This window comes from Saccopteryx bilineata, chromosome 11 (assembly GCF_036850765.1).
Source record: "Saccopteryx bilineata isolate mSacBil1 chromosome 11, mSacBil1_pri_phased_curated, whole genome shotgun sequence".
Lineage (NCBI taxonomy): Eukaryota > Metazoa > Chordata > Mammalia > Chiroptera > Emballonuridae > Saccopteryx > Saccopteryx bilineata.
The window spans coordinates 44911775-44930520 of NC_089500.1; the positions used below are offsets into that span (position 1 = coordinate 44911775).

Genomic DNA, 18746 nt, shown 5'->3' on the forward strand with positions numbered 1-18746 from the left:
GCTCATAATCTTACTGTCAGGGCCCTCTGATTCCGTTCATCCTGGATCCTCTTTCTATTTCTGATTATAGTCACTTAGATTTGTAGGATCATAATCTGTGAGAGCTAAAATAATTCTTAGAGGTCAATGTCTATTTTATTGATATAAATCTGAGCACCCAAAGGCTAAAAAATGATAAATGTAAATTGTACCATTTCTGATCCAAATTGGTTTCCCTGACTCCAATTCAGTCTTCCCTGCCTCCAGTATTTCTTCCATACTCGTCAGTTGCCTTTCCAAAAGATCTGACCAGAAGTCTCTTCCCCAGGTCCCCCTCCTATAATCCTTACAGATTTCCATCATCAACAAGGAAATATCTAACCTTGTTATACGAAGTCTTTTGTGACATGACCCTTAGCTTGATCATTCCTGATGGTCACTTCCTGAGCCTTTCTCTTTTATGTCCCTGCCAGGGTAGCTAGATAAAATACAGGAAACCTAGTTAAGTTGGTGTATGGCGAGTAGCCCCAGTCATCACAGTCGCAGCCAGGCACGTGCAGGTTCTCATTGGATTCGGGCATACGGTAGAGAAACAACAGAGCCAAAAACTGGTGGGCCATGCCTTTATTCTAGCCTCGCACTGGCGGGCGAGTAAATACACACTGCGGGAAAACACTTCCCTTTCCATTCAGGGCTCCCAAAGCCACTGACTTTCTCTTGTTTTTTTTAAAATAAAAGGCCCTACTAGCTCGAGTCTCCTCTGGTTCCCATCTCCTTCTCTCTGCACAAACTGGCTTCTCCTTTAGCACCCTGCCATCTTGGCTGCTTCTCTCCCCTGCAACAGCGTGGCCTCCTTCCTTGTCCTTTCTCCATCTTCTTAATACTTTTTGGCATGAAAACCCCTCCTCCAGCACACATTAGCATAACAGAGCCCCTTCCCAAGCAGGAAGGCAATTAGCAGAATCACCGGGCAGCTCCATTCACATGGGCAGTGCCATTTTTAAAAATAAAAATGAGCAAAATTAAAGAACACAAATTTTACAAACTTATTTGCCCAACAGTTGGAATTTAAGATAATTATTTTATGGGACATACTTCTAAAAAACATTTATTTGTGATTTATCTGAAATTCCAATTTAACTAAACATTTTTTATTTTTATTTGCTAAATCTGGTACTTCTATGCATGCTGTTTCCTCTGAATGTAATCCTTCTTCCTGTCTCACCCCCTTCTTCCCTTTTGATGCAGAAAAATTGCCACTTCTCTTTCAGGACTTGGCTTATGTTAATCCTCTGTGAACCTTACAAGACTCCCACAGAGTTTGGAATTTACAACATTTAGAACATACCATTATTGTGCATATATCAGACTATATACATGAATTTGGTAAATTTTCAGAACTCATTTTTAGAAATTCTCATATTAACATTGAAAATTCTATTCATGGGGAAAAAATTTCTAGTTCAGGTACCCTAGGCATGGTTAGTGCTCAATTATTTGTTGATAATTGTTGTTTAGAAACCAGGCCTGTCATTTTTTTTTTTTTACTTTTTTTGAAGCTGGAAACGGGGAGAGACAGTCAGACAGACTCCCGCATGCGCCTGACCGGGATCCACCCGGCACGCCCACCAGGGGCGAAGCTCTGCCCACCAGGGGGCGATGCTCTGCCCCTCCGGGGCGTTGCTCTGCCACGACCAGAGCCACTCTAGTGCCTGGGGCAGAGGCCAAGGAGCCATCCCCAGTGCCCGGGCCATCTTTGCTCCAATGGAGCCTTGGCTGCAGGAGGGGAAGAGAGACAGAGAGGAAGGAGGGGGGGGTGGTGGAGAAGTAAATGGGCGCTTCTCCTATGTGCCCTGGCCGGGAATCAAACCCGGGTTCCCCGCACGCCAGGCCGACGCTCTACCGCTGAGCCAACCAGCCAGGGCCCAGGCCTGTCATTTTTACACCAATTGTGAGTACTAGTTTCTGCCCCTGAAATGAGAAGAAAACTTTGGAAATGGCTTTTTCAGAGTGTAGAAGATTCTTTAAGTAACTTTTGGTATCACAATATTTATGTCAATAAGCTTTAAGATATTTTTCTAGTATTATTTACAGAGAAAATAAAAAGTGTACATTTATTTATGTATTTATATTGTGGCTGTTTTTAAGGTGAAAATGGTTCTTGCCAAATTGTATGAGAATAAGAAAATAGCCAGTGCCACCCACAACATATACGCATACCGGTGAGTGAGCATCTCGATTTTAGGAATGTGCAATTTGTAAATATGGGAGAAACTGATGCATGATTTAAAAATATATATATTATATATTTTTCCATCATAAAAGTAATCATGTGTAGAATATTTGGAAATTTCAGAAAATAAAAAATAATCAGAGGGGAAATCAACCATTTTCTACCAATAAATGTAACTGATATTATTTTGATGAATTTTCTATCTTTTTTTTTTTTTTTAATTTTCATTTTTTTTTTTCCATTTTTCTGAAGCTGGAAACAGGGAGAGACAGTCAGACAGACTCCCGCATGCACCCGACCGGGATCCACCCGGCACGCCCACCATGGGGCGACGCTCTGCCCACCAGGGGGCGATGCTCTGCCCATCCTGGGCGTCGCCATGTTGCGACCAGAGCCACTCTAGCGCCTGAGGCAGAGGCCACAGAGCCATCCCCAGCGCCCGGGCCATCTTTTTTCCAATGGAGCCTCGGCTGCGGGAGGGGAAGAGAGAGACAGAGAGGAAGGTGCGGCGGAGGGGTGGAAAAGCAAATGGGCGCTTCTCCTGTGTGCCCTGGCCGGGAATCGAACCCGGGTCCTCCGCACGCTAGGCCAACGCTCTACCGCTGAGCCAACCGGCCAGGGCCGAATTTTCTATCTTTTTAATGCAAAGTTTATCTTTCCAATGTTTTACCCAAGTATTCTATTTTATTTTTTAATTTACAAAAACATTTTCTATGTTGTTATAATTGCTTTGTAAACATTATTTTAGTGGTTGTATAATATATGTCTGAGACTCCAAGCTGCAATTTATTTAACCATTTCCTTTTTGTTTTAGTTTCCTATTTTTTTCACTATTACGAAGAATAGTCCTATGGACCTGGTTGGATAGCTCGGTTGTTTAGAAGTGTAGAGGTTGCCGGTTCAATCCTCAGTCAGGACACATACAAGAACAGATGTTCCTGTCTCTTCCCTGCTCTCTTCCTGCCTCTCTCTAAAATAAAATACACATAAAAAAATAGTCCTATGAACATCTTTGTTTACTTTTAACTTATTTTTTATTGATTTTAGAGATAGGAAGAGAGAGAGAAACATCAGTTTGCTGTTCCACTTATTTATGCATTCATTGGTTGATTCTTGTGTGCCCAGACTGGAGGAATTGAGCCTGCAGCCTTGGTGTATCAGGACAGTGCTCTAACCAATGAGCTTACCAGCCAGGGCCCATCTTAACTTTTCAGGATAGGTTTTAGTTGATTCAGGTCTTTTTTGAAATGATATGGGGATATAATTAAAAAGGAAGTAAAAATAGATTTCTAGAATTAAAATGATCAAAAAGTATGACCATTTCTTAAACTGATACATAGTGCCAATTTTTTTTCAGTTTTTCTGTTAAACCAATTTATGCTTCCTTTAGCAGTGAGTTAAGGGTGCTTCTTTACTATGTGCCTTTTACTGTTGAGTACTAAGGTTTTGTACAAATCTTTGCTGATTTGTTAGTAAAGAGATAAAGATTCTATTTTAAAATATGCAGATTAGTACAGGCTTGAAAGAACTTACTTAAGGACTGAAATAAAGCAGAATATGGACAGGGATTTGGTGCAGATTTAAAATGTAATTGAGACTAAAATCTAGACTATTTGAAACTCAGAAAACTCAAAAATATCCATCATTTTGTATAGATGAGTTTTTAATACTAAGTGGCATTCTTTTAAGTGCTAAAACTTATAAAATAAACTACTTGTTATGTAATTCCAATTTTAATGTCTTCTTATGAGTTTGTATCATCAATATAAAAATGAGGGATTGGGTTGTGCTTGCTCTCAGTGGTTGGAATGTGCTGTAAAAATAGTAATAGTTACCATTCATTCATCCAACATGTTTACTGAGCACTTCCTGTGCCAAGCATTTTTACTAAGGTGAATTCTGATTATTACAGCAAGTCTGCCACTGTAGAAAGGTTAACCTTTTCAAGATCATGTAGTTGGTAAGTGGTAGAGCTGAATTTGGTAATCTAATTTCATTTGTCTCTATTTTATTTCTACATGGCTGTGAGTCTGCACCTTCAACAATCGCTGTACATAATATTGATTTTAAATTATCAAAAAATTAAATAATGTGCCGGATATTCTATTTCAAGCCCCAGATTTTTGGGTCTTTAAATTCTTGTGAGTATTTTTGTCCTTCTGCATATTAATATACGATCACCTGTCACTTCTCACAGATGTCAGCATGACTATATGTAGCAGTCCCTCCACCTTACCACCTAATATCATTTAATTGGGAAAGAAAGAGATGAGCTTGTCAGAATCGTATCAGATAAGACTGAAAAGACACAGGTGGAGGCTTGAGAGACCCTGTTGGGAGTAAAATAATGACCTTATTTGGTACTTGGACTTGGTGTTACGTATTTTGAATGCTCAGGGTCTTTTTAAGGTTGCTTCCAGGTTCTGGGCTGTGTTCCTGCTGTGGAGTTGTGGGCACTCTTCAGGCTTCTGGTACACACAGCTATCAGATGCCACATCATTCTTTTTTTGACCTGTGTGAAAATGTCTGTGGTGTTTTATTTTTTTAAATAACCTAACAGTACTGATTTATATGGTCAATTTTTTTCATAAAATTTTGGTGTTAGATTATAATTATATATAATTATAAGCCTAATATAAATCAGCTGCTATTCCTTTTTGCCTTAAATTTGCCGTATAAAATTTTGTTTAATAGTACTAACCTCTTTTCTTCAAACAAGGTCAACTTTAAATAATAATAAAACCTGGCTATATATAGTAAGCAGACAGTGAATATCTATTGAGTGAGTGAATGGATAGATGGATTGGTGGGTGGAAAGATGAATGAATGAATGCATGAATATGATTGCTATAATAAAATTAATATAATTGACTTAGGTGTATAGGTAAGGTAGTATCTGGCTTTTTATGGCCATAGTCAGAAAGCTATCTTTGCTACATTTGCCTACTCCTAATAGATGGTACCATTTGTGGGAGCCTAGGAAATCCACTATGTGGCATCCATTAGTTGACACTTTTCTTTTTATACTTACATTTAATTGTTAAGCTTATTTACTATAATGTAGGCCTACAGTATTATTCCAAGTGCTAATTTTGTAGATAATTTAACTGCGAAAAATACCATGACTTATCCCTGATATTGATAACTATCCAGGGTAAATTACAGAGAAAAAGACATTTTATAATTCCACTTAAAATGGGGAAGATGGAGAAATTCTCACTTGATAGACTAAGATGTGGGGAAAGTACAGAATACTAACTTTTGTTGATTTTATCAGCTTCATCTTTTTAATATACTTTTGGTCTCTTTCACTAGATCTTAGGGTCTTTGAGGACAGGAGTATGCCACTTATTTCTTTCATATCATTTCGTAGTGCCTATCATGTGTAATGCTTTAATAGGGTTTACTCTCAATAAATGTTCAATGACTTCTCTCTATATCCAAAGCTTGAAGGTTAAATGAGTAAACTCGCCTTTCATAATCGCACCACTTCTGATTTAAGGGAGATACCCTTGATTCCTAGATTTCCCAAATATAAAAAATTAAACATACTAGAGAGTAAAGTATCAGTGAAAATACATCTAATACATAGTTCAGTAAAGATTTTTTAAAAACAAATATGTTGATTTGGGAAGTAAATTGATTGCAAATAGTGTGAAGGGGTAACTTTTATTATACTATTTTGAGGTTTCAACGTGTAACACTGTTGAATGTATTTCTAGAATATATTGTGAGGATAAACAGACCTTCCTGCAAGACTATGAAGACGACGGCGAGACAGCAGCTGGTGGACGTCTTCTCCATCTCATGGAGGTGAGTGTAACTTACATCCTGTCAGTCCTGTTCTGGGAGCCATACAACTGCTCAACGAGACAGAGCTCTATTTAGGAATCAGTGAATCAGTTAGACTATGTAACGTGAGATATTTGGGTTAATTCGTAGTTAAGTGTTAAACACTAACAGAGTAGTTTTTAACCACTGGATATGGGGCTGGTAACAGTGTGCTTGCAGGCCTTTCAGTCACAGACCAGGGAAGATTGTCTTCAGCTTTGGAAAACCTCCTTTTTGTTTTTTTTGACAATTTTCTGCCCTTTATTTTTTCTGTTCTATCTTTGTGAAATTCTTGTTACTAGGATACTGGACCTTCTGTATAGATGCAGAATGTTTCTTTTTTTATTATTATTAAGTTGTCCATCTCATTGCCTTATGTTCTGAGACATTTTCTTGATTGTCTCCTAAAATTCTTATTGAATTAAAAAATGTTGTTTTAGCAACCATGTATTTGGTTGTCAAGAGTTGCTTTTTCTCTATTTTTTCTTTTTCATAGTGTACTGTTCTGGGTTTATGGATGTAATATCTCCTAAAATTTCTCGAATATACTAATTAGTGTTTTGGGGTTTTTTTTGAGATGTTCTTTCAAATTTTGTCTGGTTCATTTTAGTTTATCTTGTCTTTTCTCTTTTATGCTGTTGGATTTTCTTCATTTGTCTGGGGATCATTGTCCATTAATTTTAAGAATGGGTTGCTTTTTTTCCTAAGGCAGTTGCTTTAGTTTCTTCTACTGTTACATGTGGAAGTTTGTTTACTAACCCTGATAGCAACTCTGTTTGTGGGTCAGGCCTATAGACTGGTGAGCTTCACATTAAGAGCAGCATTTGACAAATGTCCAACTGAGGAAGACCTTCCTGGTAGGCACCAGCAGTTACTCCTGCAACCCCAGTTCTCTCTTGTAGTTTGTTTAGAAGCAGGGTCTGTGTTGTTGTTTGGCCTAAGGTAAAAGGTGCCTGCGAAGCTCTTCTGGTTGAGGTCATCGAGAACTGGAACCCCACCCGCATGATTTCCCCTTCACTGGGTCCTGTTGCCCCAGCGTTTGGAATTTGAGACACTGTTGAGCAGTATTTGTTTGTTTTCCAAATTCCCTTCTCATTTATAACATTCTGTCCTCTCAGTTGTTAGTATCTCACTCCATTCACTCGTGGTTTTGTCATTAAAGTCATGGGAACACTTTATATGTGATTTTATATATGAGTTATTTCATTTGCCTTTAAAACTCACATTTGCACATGTATATATGTATATCTAATTACGCTTTTGAACAGATTTTGAATGTGAGAAATGTCATGGTGGTGGTGTCACGCTGGTATGGAGGGATTCTGCTAGGACCAGATCGCTTTAAACACATCAACAACTGTGCCAGAAACATATTAGTGGAGAAGAACTACACAAATTCTCCGGTAAGTTGTTATTGATATTATATCTAGAGAGTTTCTCACCACTGCCTGTGAAATTAAAAAAAAGTTTAGAACAAATCAGAATTTATGTGATGTAATAGAAAAACCTTTGGACTGGGAAACTGGAGACTTGGGTTCTAGTCAAAACCATGTGACTGGCCGGTTGTGTGACCTTGGGAAGATGACTTCATCTCCTTGAACCTTAATTTCATAGAATCATAGAGTTTTATAAAAACCTTAAAGACCAATTAGTTTCCATTCCCTAAAATTGATACCCAGAGAGGTTGCAGCTAGTGCTCCAGTGACATAGATATTCTTTAATTAATTTATTTTTTGATTCAGTGAGAGGAAGGGAGGCAGAGACAGACTCCTGCATGCACCCTGACCGGTATCCACGTGGCAAGCCCACTACAGGGTGATGCTCTGCCCATCTGGGGCATTGCTCTGTTTGTTTAGCAACTGAGCTCTTCTCAGCACCTGAGGCAGAGGCCATGAAGCCATCCTCAGCACCTAGGGCCAGCTTGCTCCAGTCAAGCCATGGCTGCAAGAGTGGGGGAGAGAGAGAGAGAGAAAGAAAGAAAGAGAAAGAGAGAAGCGAGGGGGGAGGGGTGGAGAAGTAGATGGGCGTTTCTCCAGTGTGCCCTGGCCAGGAATTGAATCCGGGACATCCACACGCCAGGCTGCTGCTCTACCACTGAGCCAACCGGCCAGGGCTAGATATTCTTTAAACATCTATAAATTCTTACATTTTCTGTTATTGTCAAAAGCATCTCCTCTTTTCCCTGGTGTGACTTTAGATGCCTTCTTCCTTTATATTTTGAGGGTTTTTTTGTTTCATATTTTATAACTATGTTCATTTCTATTGTATTTAGACTCTGCTGCCTTACTTTAGAAAGTAGACAATAGATTAAATAATATTGAAATTATTTAAACATAAATCTATTAGATAAATGAGTGTTTTCCTTGATTATTCTTGATCATTTTGTGACTATGTAGACAGTAAGTGAAAGCACCCTATCAGACAGGAAGATGATACATATGGAAGTGACTGCACTTCCACTGTTGTACCTATTCTTTATGACTAGATTTAAGGTTCCTCAGCCAGTGTCTTCATATAAATGGGGAGATACCACATTGACTTTTGTCTTTTTTTCAGGAGGAATCATCTAAGGCTTTGGGAAAGAACAAAAAAGTAAGAAAGGACAAGAGGAGGAGTGAACATTAAGACCTGAAACTACACGAAAGGTTAACTTGCCTGTAATTATATACACATTCCACACTCATCAAAGAATATATTGTGCAGAGAGGGCATCCTGGACTGCTCAGGTCAGCCAGTTCATCACGGACACCATTACCTTTTCTTCTTTGGTTATATCATCTGCCAAAAATAGAGAACTTGTGATATATTCATGTGTGTTTCAGGCTGATTCAGAAGACTTGATTTGAACTTACTCACCATTTCACCTACTTTTAGGAAGGTAACAGTTGCCCAGAGCAGTACCTGAATTAACTGTCCATTTCAGTACATGTCAAGTGCCTTTGTTAAGTGGGGACTAAATGTCTCTGGAGGAGTATAGATACCTGATTTCTTGTCATTGGGATTCTCATTTTGTTAAATGAATACTGCCTCTTACTGCTCTTTATGGCTTATTGGAATAGGAGCTCACTGAAGATTGATCTTGGAGAGGTTCTTCTGTGATTTTAGTTCATAAGTATGTCACCTTTCATTGTCTAGTTCGGTCATTGAGAAATTGGTTAAATGAAAATTCAGAAGGATACATCTACAACTATTTGCTGAAGTAATTCATCTAACATATTTGTTAGCATAAGTGTTATGCTTCAGTTCTGTCGCAGATTGGTGATTGTGAAATCTCAAAAAGTGATTTTCTAGCCTCTATCTTTTCTGTTTAATTCTTGTAATGTAAAGCAATGAATGTGGAGTGTCAGTGGTCTCCGCCCACCCCTGAAATGTGTTGGTGTAATATTCTGGTTTCTTTTCTTTTTTTTAAACAGAGACAGAGAGAGAGTCAGAGAGGGATAGACAGGGACAGACAGACAGGAATGGAGAGAGATGAGAAGCATCAATCATCAGTTTTTCGTTGCAACACTTTAGTTGTTCATTGATTGCTTTCTCATATGTGCCTTGACCGTGGGGCTATAGCAGACTGAGTAACCCCTTGCTGGAGCCAGCGACCTTGGATCCAGGCTGGTGAGCTTTGCTCAAACCAGATGAGCCCTCGCTCAAGCTGGCAACCTCGGGGTCTCGAACCTGGGTTCTCCGCATCCCAGTCCAACACTCTATCCACTGCGCCACCGCCTGGTCAGGCTATTCTGGTTTCTTTTAACAACCTGGAAGTACCTTTCTGTGGTCTTCACTGAGGAGTTAGAGCCATGCTAGAAGCTGTGCTTGGTTATTGAGACACAAAGGATAGGTGGCCGATGGTGTAGGGCAGGGCTATGTGGTGTTGTTACAGAAATGTGCTGCACGTGTCCCGGCTGCATCCCAGCCCTCTTTCTCAGTTCCATGCCTTTGTGGAGAAAAGGAACAAAACTTTTTTTTTTTTTTCCATGTCCACAGCTAAACTTATCCCCAGGTCCCAGGGCAGGAACCCGGAGCCCATGAGCGGTAGAGCTGGCTGTAGCAGCCACCTGGGCCAGCCCCTGCTATGGGGGGAGCAGGGGCTGGATTTGGAACAAAACTTTTGACTGGAAAAACAAATAAAAAAAGTTTCTCTTTTTCTTCATCACGATCAAATCTTCCTTTTCATCAGTGTTTTACGTTTCTTCTTTCATCTGCAAGTTGTGTGATTTACCTCTCAGCATCTAGACAATAAATTTACCTTTGAGATATAATAAGTCATTGACTGTTTCCTTTCAGATATGATTCTAAACAATTATGAGAGCTCATTGGTTACAGATGTACCTGAGACCCCCGTCCAGAGAAGGAGCAGAGATGAGGAGGCTGCTGGTGCTGGCGCGGTGCGCGGGGGCAGTGGAGGAGAGGGGGCGCAGACGGGGGGTGCTGTTCTCTGGTGTTTCACCTTTTAAAAACATTCAGCACCCTTACTTGGTATTTTTAATAAGAATCTAGTAAACAGTTTTACATTAGGATGGATTCTGAGAATTAAAATGTAAATTGCATTTGTTGTGTGTTTCCTGTTGCCAGTTATCAAGTGTCATCAGAGAATGACATGTGTTTAGAACACTTACCCCAGATTCCATGAAAAATTAGCTATGTCCTATATTCACTTAAGATAATTGAAGTTTAAAACCATTAATATTGAAATAATTTCAGAAAAATAAATGTGAGTTTGTTTCTCTGTACTAGCAAGTTTGAATTTCTTTCTTGCTCTTTTATCTAATACTTATGACTTTATAGAAAAACTTTATATCTGGGATCTTATTTTTCTTTATTTAAAGACAATCTTATTTTTGTTTCTACTAAAATGCCAATTCTCCTTTGCCCAAAGTCAGTCAGTTAATAGGAGAGATCCCAGAGTCTCTAGTTGTGGAGCCTGAGTTATCTCACACACTACTTATGTGGACCCTGACTAATCATAGTATCTTCTTTTCTCTGTTTAAAATTTATCTCGATCAGAAGATTTTCAAATTCTTCACATTTTCTATAGCCAAATAAATCTATGTGGTGGCATATTTTCTAGTATGTTACTGTATTAGTCAATTATATTCTCCATATGCCAGAATAAAAGAGCAGGTTGCGGTTACCTTTTAAATGGGAACAGCAGCGTGATTAGGAGGTAGATACCATGAAACAGCCTATTTGAAGAGCACTGTATCAAGCTAATCACAACTGAGAAGGAATAGCATGGAGCAGATGCTGATTGTAGGGAAGGTGAAATTTATTGGGGAAATTGTATAATCGTCTCTAATTCCGCTACCTAGAGATAATGTTAGTAATCTTTGGTATGCACATCCTTCTATTTTTTTCCTGTGCATAATTTTGTACATATGCTATTTTTCTTTCCATAAAAATGGTATTAAATTGTATATACTGTTTTGTATCTTGATATTTCATATAGAAGTATATTGTTAATGTTTTACCATGTCAATAAATATTATTCTGTGGCTTAATTTCTTTTGATTACATCATATTCTATTTTCTAGGTGTGTCTACTATATTAACTAGTTGCTGCTTGTCTCCAATTTTAAAATTTTTTCCAATTTTTCACTCTTCTATGAAAAATCATTGTATACTAGCGTTATATATTATCTCTACTTACTTTCTTAGGAAAAAAACCCAATAAATGAAATTTCTTGGTGTAGCCAAATTACTCTGTAGAAAGTTTATTAGCTATCCCTCCATTAGTATGTATCAGAGTAAACTTAGAATACCAAGGAAAGAGGGGGAAAAACAGGCAACCTGGCAGGTGAAAGGACCAATAACTCTTTTTAATTGGCCTTCTTTACTTTTAACTAGTTGTAGACTCATAAAAAGTAACAAATACTCATTTTGTCCTAGTATTAACATCTCATGTAGCTACAATATGTCCATCAAAGCCAAGAAATGCCTTCCGGATGCAAATTCTTTGGCAAATATGTGATTTGAAAGATCTTCTCCCAGCTTGCAGCTTGTCTTTTCATTCTCTTAAGGATGTTTTCCACAGAGTGAAAGTATTTAATTTTGTTGTGAAGTAAATTATCTTTTTTGGGAGGTGAGGGATTGTGTGTTTAGTGTAATGCCTAAGGTCTCTGTCTAACCCTGGGTCATGAAGATTTTCATCTGTTTTCTCTTTTTAAAGTTTCAGAGTTTTAGGGATTTTTTTTAAGATCTATTATCTATGTGCAATTATTTTTTATACATGAAATTTAATTTGAACTTAATTGTTTTGCATATGGATGTTTTATTTTTATTTTTATTATTATTATTATTTTTTTCATTTTTCCGAAGCTGGAAATGGGGAGGCAGTCAGACAGACTCCCACATGCGCCCGACCGGGATTCACCCGGCATGCCCACCTGGAGGCGATGCTCTGCCCCTCTGGGGCGTCACTCTGTTGCATCCAGAGCCATTCTAGCGCCTGAGGCAGAGGCCACAGAGCCATCAGCGCCCGGGCAATCTTTGCTCCAATGGAGCCTTGCCTGCAGGAGGGGAAGAGAGAGACAGAGAGGAAGAAGAGGAGGAAGGGTGGAGAAGCAGATGAGCACTTCTCCTGTGTACCCTGGCTGGGAATCGAACCCGGGACTCCTGCACGCCAGGCTGACACTCTACCACTGAGCCCACTGGCCAGGGCCTGGATGTTTTATTTTTATTTTTTAAAATGTTTCTTGATTTTAGGGAAAGAGGAAGGGGAGAGAGAGACAGAGAAACATCAATTTATTATTCTACTCATTTATTCATTCCTTGCCTGGTTCTTGTATCGAACTCGAAACTTGGCGTATTGGGACCAGCTGAGCTATCCAGCCAGGGCTGAATGTGGATATTTTAAATCAGATGTTTTATTGATGGATTATCATAACATAAACAGTTGTATAACCAGCACTTAGTTTGAAAAGAAAGAGTGCTGTACCAGCACCTGACAGTCCTTGTGCCTCAGCCAGTCACTAGCTGTTCTCTCTCCCCAGTTCTGACATCAGAATTAATTTGGTCTGTTTTGACTTTTATGTGAGCTCAAACATGCAATATGTAGCCTTGTTTGGGCTTCCTTTGTTCAAACATTTTATGGGATTCATCTGGGTTGTTGCATGTAGCAGTTCTTTCTTATCATTGCATGGTATTCCAGTGAATGAATGTGACAATTTACCAATTCTGTTTATGGATATTAGTGTTTCCAGTTTGAGGCTATTATAGTTAGTGCTGCTATGAACATTTTTTTTTTTCTGAAGTGAGAAGAGGGGGGCGGCAAACAGACTCCCTCATGTACCCGACTGGGATCCACTGGGCATGCCCACCAGGGGGCGATGCTCTGCCCATCTGGGCCATTGCTCCACTGCAACGGGAGCCATTCTAGCACCTGAGGTGGAGGCCATGGAGCCATCTCAGTGCCCGGGCCAACTTTGCTCTCATGGAGCCTTGGCTGTAGGAGGAGAAGAGAGAGATAGAGAGAAAGGAGAGGGGGCGGGGTAGAGAAGCAGATGGGTGCCTCTCCTGTGTGCCCTGGCCAGGAATCGAACTGGAACTTCCACATACTGGGCCGACACTCTACTGCTGTGCCAACTGGCCAGGGCCATGAACTTTCTTGCACATGGCTTTTGGTCAACACATACACACATTTTTTATTTTTTTTTTAGTGAGTGATTGAGAAGGGGGAGCAGACAGGGACAGACAGGCTAGAAAGGGAGAGAGATGAGAGATGAGAAACATCAATTTTTCACTGTGGCATCTTAGTTGTTCGTTGATTGCTTTCTCATATGTACCTTGACTGGGGGCTACAGCAGAGCAAGTGACCCCTTACTCAAGCCAGCAACTTTGGACTCAAGCCAGCGACCATGGGGTCATGTCTATGATCCCATGCTGAAGCCAGCGACCCTGCATTCAAGCTGGTGAGCCTGCATTCAAGCTGGATATGCCCACGCTCAGGCTGGCGACCTCAGGGTTTTGAACCTGGGTCCTCTGCATACCAGTCAGTCACTCTTTTCAGTACACCACCACCTGGTCAGACACATATGCACATTTCTAAAGCGTAAATACCTAGAAATGAATTTGTTGAGTCATAGGCTATGTGTCTGGAGATTTAGTGTATACTGCCCAAGGGTGTGCCGGTAAAGTTTAAGCAACTGGCACTGGGGTGGGTGCCTGTTCTTGTGGTCTAAATACCCCCATTCTGTCTAATTTCAAGCTCTGCCAGTGTGCAGTCAGCTGGCTCACAAAATTCCTCAAAATTTTAACAGTCACTTCTGGTGAGCTCCAGCACCCATCACTCATACTGCCAAGCAGTTTTCCAAATAGTTACAACTATTTATGCTCCTCCCAGTAGTGAGTGGGAGTTCTAGTGACTGCATATCCACATTTGGTATTATCTGACTCATCTTAATTGTGGTTTGTAGCAGCATCACTTCGCGGTTTGCATTTCCCTGATGACTAATGAAATTGAACACTTGGATTATATTTTATGTCTGAAGTGACTGAATAATCTTGTAATGACACCCCCCCCCCCCCCCCCGCACACACACTTCTAGGAATGGAAATAAAGGTTTGTTATCAAGTCTGATTTTGATTCAGACACAGAAACAAGGTTGCAGTTTTGCATATCTGAGCACCAGGTCTGTAAATGTCAGCATCTGGTCACCAACCCACTGGATACTAAGTAGGTATGTGAATTTATAGGAAACTTAATCATTTTTTGCTTCTAGTTTCCTCACTTATAAAAATGTGGATGATTCCTCCCTCTCTGAGATATTGAGATATTATGGTTGTTAAATGAGGTGCCTTCCATGTGATAAGCATTCAATAAAGTCATCAAGTAAATCTTATTTTTCCTCCCTCTTTGTGGAAGAACTCACCTACCTTTTAAGATGGCTATTTCCGAAAATTTTAATAGAACCTAAAATTATTATTTTAAGTGAGAGGAGGGGAGATGGAGAGACAGACTCCTGCATGCACCCCTGACCAGGATCCACCTTATAACCCTATCTGGGGCTGATGCTCGAACCAATCAAGCCACTGGCTGCAAGAGAGGAAGAGAGAGAGAAGGAGAGGGAGGGGGAGAGAAGCAGATGGTTGCTTCTCATGTGTGCCCTGACCAGGGACTGAGCCCGGGATGTCTGCCTGCTGGGCCGATGCTCTATCCACTGAGCCAACCGTCCAGGGCCAACAGAACCTAGAATTTTATGTTGACATTGAGGTTATCAAATTGTTAGGCTGTTGTTGGGAGGCAGTGAAGCATGGTAGCTTAGAGCTGGGTGTCTAGAGTCTGTCTGTATTGAATTCTGTCTGCTTTTTGCAAGGCTTGCAAGCTGGGGAAAGTTACTCTAGTAACTTTCTAGTTTCTCTGTATTTCATGTTGAAAGGCTTATATAAAGAGCTAACTAAGCAGGCCACAGGTTGATATTGAAAGAGCTTAGTTGAGGAGCCCTGAATCTAGTCAAGGAGTATAGAGCAGAGTTTGCAAACGTTTTTCTGTAAACATCCAAAAATTATGTTATGCTTCATGAGCCATCTCTGCCACAGCTACTCAATATATTGTGGTGCCAAAGCAGTCGTGGTCAGAGTGTGCGCCTGTAATAGCGTAAGCTGTGTTCCGATAAAACTTTATGGATAATGAAATTTGAATTTCATGTATTTTCATGCGTTATGAAATATTTTTTTAAATTTTCTCAACTGTGTAAATATGCATAAAGGAAAAACAATCTTCTGTATATCTCCTCTACTTTCAAAAACTCTACTTACAAAATATGTCCCTTCGGACACTAGACATGTAGATTTTCCACACATCAAGTCATTTCTGCACAACCAGTGAGGTGTCCTACAATTCAGTTCAGCTCTGACACGCTCCTGCAGGTTAAGGACTCAGTCCTGCAAGACTGCGCCTTGCCCACACTTCAGATGTCAATGGCACGTCCAGGTCGTCACAACTGTGCTTCAGACCAACTGGCTGTAGATTGGAGGTTGCCATGACTCCCGCCTCCAGTTCATGGATTTGGTGTAGTGACTCGCAGAACTCAGGGAAGCATCTTGTTAGGGCACTAGTTTATTATAAAAGGAAACAGCCTGATGGAGGAGGTGCATAGGGCGAGGAGTGTGGGAAGGGGTACAGAGCTCCCACACTCTGGGCTTGCCACGCTCCCTGTACCTCCATGTGTTCACCACCCTGGAGGTTCTCCAAAACCCATCCCGTTAGGTTCTCATGGAGGCTCCATTACGTACGCATTGTGATGAAATCATTGGCCATTGGTGATCGAGTCTCCTGAGTCCCCTCTCCTGAGGTGTGTGTGTGTGTGGGGGGGAGGCGGGCGGACTGGAAGTTTCAATCTTCTAATCATGTGTTTGGTTCCCCTGCCAACAAGCCTTAGGGGATTTTCAAAAGTCACCTGTTAACTTAGACTCAGGTGTGGTTGAAAGGGGCTGGTTAGGAATCACAAGACACCCCGTTACCTTGAAGGCTCTGGAGCTATTTCAGGAACCAGTGACAAAAGACCAAATAGTATTCAAAAGATGCTCCCAGTGCTCATATCACTTAGGAAATTCCTAGGGTTCCAGGGGTTCTCTTCCAGAAATAGGGATGAAGACCAAATAAATGTTGCTCATTATAAATTATAATATCACAACATATAGAAACCATTCTTCGCCCAGGGGCCAAACTATGGTCTGTGAACCGTAGTTGGCCGACCCCTGGTGGGGACCAGGTAGAAAGAGAGAGGCAAGTCACAAAGTATAATGCTAGTACAGAAGATTTGGATTTCTGAGCCTTGGAAAGAGGGTTTTCTTTGCCATTTAGCCCAGGGTTTGAGTTGTATACTCTTAGGGGAATAATAAAATTAATTTGTATATCAGGACCCATAAAATGAAGGCCGCCCCAGTGGTCTGGGCCACATCACTAATCTAAACCCAAGTTAGCCTGCACTGAATGGGAAACACCTGTCAAGGAAACCTAACTTGCACCGATTACAATCCTCTAACTCAGCTTTAGCTAGCTTACCTTACCCTAGAAAACAGGACTGCTAGCCTTTGAAGGAAACTCCAGACCTCCTAACCCAGGGGTCGGGAACCTATGGCTTGCGAGCCAGATGTGGCTCTTTTGATGGCTGCATCTGGCTTGCAGACAACTCTTTAATAAAAAAAAAATAATGTTAAAAATATAAAACATTCTCATGTATTACAATCCATTCATTTCCTACTGCTCATGTTCATGGTTGTGGGTAGCTGGAGCCAATCACAGCTGTCTTCTGGGACAACACCAAATTTTTATTGGATAATGCGTAATGTACACGGGTCGTTGTATGGCTGTCACAGAATTACATTTTAAAATATGTGGCATTCATGGTTCTCTCAGCCTAAACGGTTTCCGACCCCTGTCCTAACCCATTGTGCCCTGTTTCCACCTTGCCTCTTCTAACCTTCTGTAAAACTAACTCTTGCCCACAATCCCTTGGGAAGAGTGCTCCCCAGTTTGTGAGGTACTGTGCTCCCCTGACCTGCAATTGTTTTCCCTGGAATACAGGACATTAAACTCATTACCAAATTGTATTATTTTGTTGTTTAACAGACAAGATAAATTACAAGTATGTGTTTGTAATCAAGAAAAAGGAGATTTAGAAATCAGATTTGGATTTGAATTTTGGTTCCATGCCTTGGGCATGGAAGTCATGTTGGGCCAGTTACCTAACTTATTTGAGCCTTATTTTCATCATCTGTAAAATGGTGCTAGTAATCCTTCGTCATAGGATTTTTGAAGGGTTGAATGAGATGAGATAATGTGTGAAATGTCTCTAGTTTAAACCTTCACACTCAAAAATCCTTCATCATAGGATTTTTGAAGGGTTGAATGAAATGAGATAATGTGTGAAATGTCTCTAATTTAAACCTTCACACTCAGTGGGAACTCAATAGCTGATGGTTAGTATGTTTCTCATTGTAAGAGACGTGAGATCAGATGGATCTGTAATCAGTAAGATGTTGATGTTGCAGAGTAGCCTCCCTAAAATATGCCTCTTGCCAGAAGGATTATTTGAAGCTGGGTTATTTCAAGAAGCTCTGAGAACAGAGTAGACGTTACTCTGTAGGAAGGGAAATCTATATTTATAGACAAAATTTACATGAGAAAGGTGCCTGTCCCAGAAAGAGCTATTATCACTCACCATTTTTCACCCTGCGCAAGGCTGGGCAACATTGTTTGCTGAACAGTTTCTCCTAGCGGGGCCTTCGATAGCTCAGTTGGTAGAGCGGAGGACTGTAGTGGATGGTGATGAACAGTTTCTCCTTTGCTTTCCTGTGCATTGCTTTCCTTCCCACGCGCTCACCCCAACATCCCTCTTTTGTCCTTAACTTAAGATCGTATTTAAGGTAGTGGCTTGGAGTTTGACTCCTTTTTCCTGGGTATCTCCCATGTGTACATGAGTCATACATGTTAATAAACTCCTGTTTGTTTTTCTCTTGCTGAGGTTTTTGAATTACCAGGGGTCTTAGCCAAGAACTCAGAAAAGTAGAGGCAAAATTATTTTTCCTCCCCTACAGTACACTCAGTGTCAAAAGAAAAGCCAAGTGAGAGATGATGGTGGTTTAAATCAAGCTATTGGTAGTGGGGATGGATGGAAGAGGGTGGATTTAAGATGTGGTTAGGGGGTAGGAAAGGAGTGAGATTGGCATTTAGATACTGGGCTGAGAAATTTGGTAGGTGATGGTGCCA

General features: G+C 40.4%; 1 protein-coding gene and 1 non-coding gene across 3 annotated transcripts in view; one reads left to right on the top strand and one right to left on the bottom strand.

Moving 5' to 3' along the window:
* Positions 1 to 11535, top strand: part of IMPACT (impact RWD domain protein) — a 30139-nt gene extending 18604 nt beyond the window's left edge. For both annotated transcript variants that reach the window (XM_066246863.1, XM_066246864.1), the window contains exons 8-11: positions 2128 to 2201; positions 5935 to 6025; positions 7312 to 7446; positions 8600 to 11535. In XM_066246863.1, the coding sequence (XP_066102960.1) occupies positions 2128 to 2201; positions 5935 to 6025; positions 7312 to 7446; positions 8600 to 8668 (369 nt within the window). In that variant the 3' untranslated portion in view covers positions 8669 to 11535. The remainder of the gene's footprint in view (positions 1 to 2127; positions 2202 to 5934; positions 6026 to 7311; positions 7447 to 8599) is intronic.
* Positions 10010 to 10147, bottom strand: LOC136315820 (small nucleolar RNA SNORA5). Its single transcript, XR_010727599.1, has one exon. It is a non-coding gene; the product is annotated as a small nucleolar RNA SNORA5 (small nucleolar RNA).
* Positions 11536 to 18746: the final 7211 nt, after the last annotated feature.